The 8,390-nt window shown below is 60.9% G+C and overlaps 1 protein-coding gene across 1 annotated transcript; it reads right to left on the reverse strand.

Moving 5' to 3' along the window:
* Positions 1 to 1,879: 1,879 nt before the first annotated feature.
* On the reverse strand, positions 1,880 to 5,245 carry UCN3 (urocortin 3). The gene is made up of 2 exons (XM_004605449.2): positions 5,165 to 5,245; positions 1,880 to 2,344 (listed from the first exon to the last, which is right to left on the reverse strand). The coding sequence occupies exon 2, from the start codon at positions 2,336 to 2,338 to the stop codon at positions 1,880 to 1,882; it is 459 nt and encodes a 152-aa protein (XP_004605506.2). The 5' UTR covers positions 2,339 to 2,344; positions 5,165 to 5,245.
* Between the last annotated feature and the right edge of the window lie 3,145 nt (positions 5,246 to 8,390).

Here is an 8,390-nt window from a genome sequence, read left to right on the forward strand (position 1 = left end):
CCATGGTGTTTAAGCAGACAAGGAGCAAAGAGAAGCTCGAGTCCGGCAGTTAGAAGGAGAGATCTGGAGGCAGCACCCGGGCAGCGTGTTGCAGGATGGCCAGGCTGGGCCCCGGGCAGAGTGAGCTGGTGGATAGGGGGATTGGGGAAGCTCCCAAGTGGTGCTCAGGAGGCACGGGGTGCCCGGAGGTGATTCTTGGCCAAGCAGGCAGTTGGCTCCCTGTGGTTCTGGGGGCCTTCGGGCCGCCCCCGTGGTGCCCTCACATTGCCCTCACATTGCCCAATGCTCTCCCAGCGCCCAGCTCTGCTCTTTGCAGAATGAGCTTTCTTGGGCAAGACTATGTGAGTCAAACTCAGCTCCCCTGGGCCCTCTGAGCCTGCCACACTCAGCAGGGGCCCTCAGAGGCCACAGTCAGGTATCACTGACAGCCCGGCTGTGTTGGGGCCTCCTGGGACAGGACACAGGCATCCTCTCAGATGCAGGCCACCCAGGTGCTGACCACACCACACCGTCTGCCATCTGTCCTGCATCAGTCAGAGCCTCGGCTGGGGAGAAAGCCACAGACAGCCACGGGGACACAGGGAAGTGCCCATGGGGGAGCCTGCATGTTCCCAGAATCACCCCAGGCTGGGTGGAGTTCAGGGCGGCTCCAGCTCAGACCTATCCCCCAGAGCTGGAGTGCACTGCTGGCCTCCTGACTGTGGGGACAGCGGTGCTTCTGGGGCCACTCCCGAGAGTCCCCTCAGCTCTCTCTCACGAGCCCTTCCGGTGCTGACCCACAACTTACCCACTTACACGAGACAAATGTTTTTCCAGATGTACTGCATATCTGTCACTGGATGCCACTCTTGATGGTAGATGGCTCGTGTGTGCACTTGCATGTGGGCACTTGTGTATATGTGCATGTTCGAGCATATGTACATATATGTATGTGTGTGTATGAGTGTGCGTGCATGTGTGTGAGTGTGCTGCGTGCATGTGTGTGAGTGTGCACAGTGTATGTGTGTGTGCATGTGTATATGTGTGTGAGTGTGTGGATATGTATGTGTGCGAGTGTGTGCATGTGTGTGTCAGTGTGCACATGTGTGTGTGAGTGTGCGCATGTGTATATGTGTGTGCATGTTTGGGTGCATGGGTGTTCATGTGAACATGTGTGCCTAGGTAAAGGCATTTGCCTGTGTGTGTCTCCATACTTGGCCATGCAGTGAGTGCAGCCCGGCCCTCCCCAGGAGTCTTCCCCGGCCCTGCCAAAGTTCTGGTTGGTGCCCTGTGTGCCCTTGGATGCCCCAAGCCTGTCCTCCCGGGACAGGCCCATTGTCTCCTTGCCTGTCCGTTTGCTACACTAATTCAGGTCACGCCGTCCCCAGTACCCTTCTTGTGCAGGATTGGGTGGGGCCTCAGTGGGGCAGTTGAGCCCAGCCACCTCCCAGCCCCTCCCACCCAGGGCGGCTTTGGCAGCAGGTCCCTGGAGGTGCCCTGGAGTGACCTGAGCCAGGCAGAGGTGCTAGAGCAAGTGTGAACAGCTCGGAGACCCCTGCAGCATGTCCCTTGTGTGCTGGAGAGTTGCAGGGACTGGCCCCCTCCCTGGCCAGCTGAAGGCAGAAAGAGACAAGCCCTTGGTGAAGAAGCCATTGGTTTAATCAGACCAGAGGGAGGCAGGAGGTGAGGGGGTCAGCGTGCCCAGCTGGGGCTGGTGTGGAGTGGGGAACTGTCTCCAGAGGTGCCGGGATGGCTGGGGAGAGGCAGAGATGGAGGGTGGGTGATGCCAGAGCTTGAGTGCGCATCTGCAAGGCAGGGAATTGGCAGCCCTTGCCCCTGAAACACAGCCCTGAGCCCTGCACCCCATCCTGGCCCGGGGCCCCACCTGGCCTCTCTGCACCTACTTCTTCCGCCCAACCTGGGCCAGCAGGTGCGCGTTGGCTGCTGCCTTGGCCCGCACGTTCTTGGCCTTGGCAATGTCGAAGAGGATGTTCATAATGTTGGTGGGGACGTCCAGGGACAGACTGAACTGGGCTCGCCGGTCTCTCTGGGTCTTGTCCTGGGCCAGCTTTCCCCTGAGCTGCGCCAGGGATGGGCCTTCGTAGCTTGCAGCCTGCCCGCCAGCCCCTGAGCCCTCGGGGGTCCTTCTCCCCTTGTGGCCCTCCTCACCCAGGGCCGGGAACCCCCTTGCGCTCAGCAGCAGGGCCTCCTCCGACCTGCTTCTCTTGGCCTCCGACAGGGCCTTGTTGACGCAGCTGGAGAATGACTTGACTTTGTAGAACTTATGGGAGAAACCCAGACCAGGGGTGCTGGTCGGCAGCAGCAGCAGCAGCAGCAGGAACCGGGCGAGGGCCAGCATCTCTCCCTGGAGCACAGAGGGCGGGAGAAGAGAGGGGGCTCAGTGCTGGCCGGAGAGGGGCGGCACCCTCGAAGGCGGAGACTTCTCATGTCTTGGCCCAGAACTAGCAGGTGGGAGCTGAGCCCTGGGCAGGGGTGTGGGAGCCCGGTGAGCAGCGTCCAAGCTAGCCGGTGGCGTCTCTCGGAGAGGCGGAGGCTGTGGGCCCTGGACCCCACTCTGAGGACTCCCTCCCTGAGCCCTGCCCACTCAGGTTCCCTGCCCTGGGGGAGAGTGCGGGAAAGTGCACTTCCTCTTTGTTTGAAGAGAGTGTCCACAAAAATATTTGTTTCAAAGGACGAGGCACAGCCCCACTCACTGCAGCACTGAGCACGGTGCTGCACGTGGAGCCAGCCCAGGCGCCCCAGCAAGATGCATGGTGAAAGTGTGGGGTGCACACAATGGGGGTCCTGCAGCGGTGAGGAAGGGTGGAGGGAGGCAGGAACTTCGCTGCCACTTGGGTGCAGCTGTGAGGGGCTCACATCCAGGGAAGTGAGTCAGAAGAAGGGCAGATTCCGGGCGACCTCACGTATCCGTGAGCAAGGAGGAGAGGGTGCCTGGACCCAAAGAGGTGGGGGTGTGCCCGTTTAACCTCTGGCCCTTGAGCAGAGGAATGAGAAGGGCGGGGAAGGAAAAACCGAGGGGGTGTAAGAAGAGAGGGATGATGTTCCGGGAATGGGGTTGGCTTGCACCATGGTGTACAGCGAGGTGTGTGTGTATCTGAACACGGGCTGCACCATTGCAAGCTGGAGACACAACTGCAATGACCAGCATTGAAACGTGTGCCAAGGATGCAGGCTGGCAGTGGGCACCTGCGGGCACTGGCGGAGGGAAGCGGAGAGAAATGGAGGGGCTGGCGCTGGAGCATCGTGCCTGAAACTCAGTAGGGAGCAACGATGAAAATCCTGGTGCCCTAACCAATAAATAGCTTTTAAAGCAAAACCATTTTTGTCTGGTAAGCTGATCTTCACCAACCCCTGCCAAGACTCCTGGGCCGCACCTGCAGAGGACAGCACACACTTGGAGGCGCCTGCAGGCCTCCCTCTGTCCTCTGTTCCGCCCCCGTCAGAACCCACCTAGCCTGGATGCCTGAGGGCTCGAGGACCCCGAGAAGATGCACTCGGGCTCTGGGAGCCAGCTCTGAGTGCCAGTGCCAGCACTGCCCTCCTGCATGGCCCCTCTGCCCTCCAGTGCCAGCACTGCCCCCCTGCATGCCCCAATGCCCCTCCAGTGCCAGCACTGCCCCCCCTGCATGGCCCCTCTGCCCCTCCAGTGCCAGCACTGCCCCCCTGCATGCCCCTCTGCCCCTCCAGTGCCAGCACTGCCCCCCTGCATGCCCCAATGCCCCTCCAGTGCCAGCACTGCCCCCCCCTGCATGGCCCCTCTGCCCCTCCAGTGCCAGCACTGCCCCCCCTGCATGGCCCCTCTGCCCCTCCAGTGCCAGCACTGCCCCCCTGCATGCCCCAATGCCCCTCCAGTGCCAGCACTGCCCCCCTGCATGGCCCCTCTGCCCCTCCAGTGCCAGCACTGCCCCCCTGCATGCCCCAATGCCCCTCCAGTGCCAGCACTGCCCCCCCCTGCATGGCCCCTCTGCCCCTCCAGTGCCAGCACTGCCCCCCTGCATGCCCCAATGCCCCTCCAGTGCCAGCACTGCCCCCCTGCATGGCCCCTCTGCCCTCCAGTGCCAGCACTGCCCCCCTGCATGGCCCCTCTGCCCCTCCAGTGCCAGCACTGCCCCCCTGCATGCTCCCATGCCCCTCCAGCCTGTCACTGCCCTTCCACCCCCTGCAGGGCCCCCATTTCTCTCCATGCCAGCATGGCCCCACTCTGCTGCATGCCCCCTACCCCACCCCCATGTCCCTCTGAGAGGAAGGCCCCCCACCCCGGCCCCCACAAGGAAGGCAGGACCAGTGCCCATCCTACCAGCATTTATGGGCTGTGAGCATTTCAAAAGGGATTTTACCTCACTAACCAGCTTTGTCTCTCATGCTTGCCTGGTGGGTGTGTGTGTACCTACGTGTGTGCTGGTACTTGTGTGTGCATGTATGTATGTGCCTGTGTGCATGAACCTGATGTGCTGCCTGGAAATATATCATGTTCTAGAGATCTCTGGTCACCAGAGGGGTTTGTATTCACTGTTTATTTCACTCATTCTCAGCTGTGAGGGATCTGTGTGTGTGGCGGGGTGGGTGTTGTTGTGTGTGTGTGTGCTTCTCTCTCTCTCTGTGGTATGTGTCTGTGTCTGTATGTGTGCCTGTGTGGTATGTATTGTATGTTTGTGTATGGTGTGTGTCTGTGTGTGTTGGATGTGCTTTTGATGTGCTTTTTGGTATGTGTGTGTTGTGTCTGTGTATGTTTGTGTGTGGTGTGTGTCTGTGTGTGTCTGTGTGTGTCTGTGCTAGATGGTTCTCTGAGCAGGATCTTGCAAACAGGAGCTCAGGAAACCTGGATGTTGAAGGCACACTGCATAAGTGACTTTTCGGGCCCTTTCCCAGGCAGCACTGAGCCCCACAGACTCCCCCCCCCCCACCGAGTCCAGCAGAGCAGAGGACCAGGCCCCCGGCTGTGAGGTCTGAGCGCCCTCCGCTCACCCGCCTGGTGAGGCCCTGAGCTCCTCCCTCCCGGGCAGCCCCTGTGCTAAGCAGAGCACGGGGTCAGGCTTGTCCCCCACCCCTCTATGGAGAGTCTGCCCTGGCTTCTTCCCACTCCCTCGTCCCCGTGGGGTGTGCAGCCTGGACCCCGGAGCCCACGCCTCCCCTTGCCTCCCCTCGGGGAGCCCGACCGTCTTACCCTGTGTGGCTTTCCCTCCGGGCTGCGGATGCCAAGGGTGTGTGTGGGCGGCCGGGCTGGTCGGTGGCAGCTTCAGGACTGGGAGCTCTGCCCTGGGAACAAGCCCTGAGCTCGCTCTGCTGGGGTCTGCAGCTCCTGTCCTGGTGCTCAGTGGGCTGTTGTGTTTCCAGCTGGGTAGCAGAAGTTTCCCCTGTGAAGTGCCACAGACCAGTGGCACTGCATCTACTCCGGGAGGTGAGTCCCACTCGCATGCAGCGGGTCAGCACTGCGTCATGAGAGCTCGGCCCCCTGTCCTGCCCCTCCCCCCTCCCACACACCCTCCTGCCCTAGCAACCTGCTTCATTGAGAGAAAGAAACGCAGGGAGCAGCCCCTCCTCTGAGATCCTTGCAGTCTCGGCCCCGAGCCCGTGGAGAGCAGGAGCTGGCCTGTCCGAGGGGGCCCCGCTGCCTCGTTCCCGCAGGTCTGATGCTGCTTCTGCCTCCTCACAAGGCTGTGTGTGAGAGTGCACGAGGGTGTGCATGTGTGTGGGTGCACAGGTGTGTGCATGTGTGTGCACGAGTGTGCGTGTGCATGAGAATGTGAGTAAACATGAGTGAGTGCGTATGTGCATCAGCACATTGTGTTCATGCACATGTGTATGTGCTTACATGTATGCGTGCATGTGTTTATGTGTGCACACATGTATGTGTGCATGTATACGCATGCATGTGTGCAATGACTGTGTGTGCATGTGTGTGTACATGAGTGGTGAGTGTGCATGCATGGTGAGATTGAAGGGCATTTGGCAGATCACCCCTGTTTCGCCCAGGAGGACCCCCGACTCTGGGAGAAGTGAGTGGCCAGGGGTGACTCAGGTGCTGGTGCTGGTCAGGGTGAGAACCCTGGTCCTACAAGGGCCCGCTCTGGACCTCAGGCTTCACATATCATAATGGGCTACCAGGACCAGGCTCTCCCAGCCCCAGTCTGGCCAGCCCCCTCAGCTGAGGGAGCCAGAGGACAGAGCTGTCCTGCTCCCATCCCCTCTCTCCCCCCTCTCCCCCCCTTTCTGGTCTTTGGCGTGGGGGCACTGTCTTCTGTGCCAGGTAATCGGGCAGCAGAGGGCTGTGTGCATCAGAAGCAGATGGCCACACCCAGGAGCACGCCCTTTCCTCCTTTCCCAGCTCTGGGCCCCCAAGAGGGCATCTGTGGGGACACTCGGGGCAGCCCCAGAGCAGGGCTTTCTCGGGGCCAGGTGGCAGGGCGTCTGTGTATGGGGGTACGGCCAGCAGCGTGCTAGACTGCAGCGGTGGGCGCACCCTCCCTGGCCTGGTGTGGCCAGCAGACAGGTGTGCAGTGGGGACTGTCCATAGGGTGGGTCGCTGTCCAGCACATGATGATCAGAAAGAGGCCGCAGGCACTGTTCCTGCCCCCACCGCGCTGCCTGCTCAGCCCGACTCCACCGCCCTAAGAGGCAATGCTTTCCCAGACATCAGGGCTGCTCGGGGCCCCCTTTACCAGCTCTGTGGGAGCACTGCAGAGCTGCAGAGAGGAAGATTAGGACCCTCCCCCAGCCTGTTTCCAGGAAGCAGCCTTCCCCCGACCCTGACCGTCGGCCTGGCATTCTGCTTGGTGCGCACTTTTCCGGGCCGGCCAGGGCGTCCGAGTCTTGTGGGAGACAGAAGGAGGAGGCTGGAAACCGGGTCAGCCTCTCCCGGGGAGGCCTCGAGAGGAAGCTCGGCTCTCCAGAGTGCTTGCACGGGGCAGCAGCTGCCTGCTCTACACCGGAGCGCAGTCCGAGGAAAGCGCAGGCAGGAGGGGTGGGAGGGCCTGCGGGAAGGAGGTCTCCAGTGTGAGGATGCGCAGCTCGCTCCTCAGCCCCTCTAATGGCTGGCTGGGATGGGGACGGTCATCTCTGCTCCTGTGCCCGGTTAGCAGCTGTGGGCTGAGTGTCTCCACCCAGCCACATGTCCAGATGACATGTTCAGCCTGAGCTGGCTTTGCGGGCTGCATGGCCTGTGTGCCCGCTCTCCGCCTTCCCCTCCTGGTTCCTGGCGTCACCTCAGTTTTGAAGGGCGCCTTCGGACTGCCCTGTATTGCTGGACCTGCCCACTCCTTCTGGTCTGCCCGCCCCGCTCTGCTTTCTGTACTTGGCAGCATGGCCCCATGCAGTGGTGTCTGGATGACCCATGGCACTGCAGCCAGTGGCCCTGCCGGCCCGGACCCCGAGCTTCCCAGCCTCCGGCTCCGGGAAGAAGCTGGGAAGCATTTCTGTTTCCTGGCACTGGGGAAAGTCTCTCTGCTTCATGGACCTGGGGGGTTGATGGCTGCATCTGTCCGTGCATGGGAGCGGGTGTGGGAGGTGGTCCAGGACAGGCAGTGGGAGGCTTTCCCGTGCCCCCTTCCCCATAGACACGGCAGCTTTGGGCTCTGTTTGTGGGGCTCCGGCATGGCCACAGGACTGGTTCTGTAAGTCTGCAGGCCAACGCTGCTGACACCGGCGGGAACGCCTCCTGCTGCTCTTGCCGCAGTGGCTTCAAGGAAGGCGCAAAGTCCAGAGAGAGCAGCTCCTGGGCCAGCAGGGGAGGGAGTGTGGGGATCCAGAGAGCGGGGTCCTCCAGCTGGCCCTGGGTGGCAGGGGCCGGCCGGTCTCCCTCCCTAGAGACCACCTTCCCAGCTTCAATGCAGGCAGCAGGCAGGAGGGCCGAGGATGCAGGTGGCTCAGAAGGCGGAGGCCAGCGGGACTCTTTCTGCAGCCGGGCACTGCAGAGCCTGGGCTGGTCTCTCTGGCTGTGGGCCGATGGTCGTGTTATATCTCCTGGCAGCTGGGGGCCCTGATGATCAGGTTTGTGTGTTCTGAGATGGCAGTGAGGTGCAGACCCACCCTGCGTGGAGCTAGATGCTCATTTCCGCACGTGGATGTGTGCTCGGGACAGAACTTTCCTATTAAGAGTGAACAGATGCTGTCTCCCACACCAACTCCTCCGGGCCAGCTTCAGTGAGGCTGGACGCCGACCCTAACCCGATTACAAGAAGCAAACAGACATTTGCCTTGTGAATGAGTGATAGTTCTAGACATGGAGCCTCTAAATGAAGAGAATATCTTTAAAATGAAATAAAAGTAGAGATTATTAGATATTTATCCAAAAAGACAAGTGTAGGGAGTCAGACTACATTGAGATTCCATTTTATCTCCAATAATCAAAGAAGGAAGAGGAATGTGTGTTTTGTTTCGTGCAGTTCTCCAGC

This window comes from Sorex araneus, chromosome 9, assembly GCF_027595985.1.
Source record: "Sorex araneus isolate mSorAra2 chromosome 9, mSorAra2.pri, whole genome shotgun sequence".
NCBI classification, from domain to species: domain Eukaryota; kingdom Metazoa; phylum Chordata; class Mammalia; order Eulipotyphla; family Soricidae; genus Sorex; species Sorex araneus.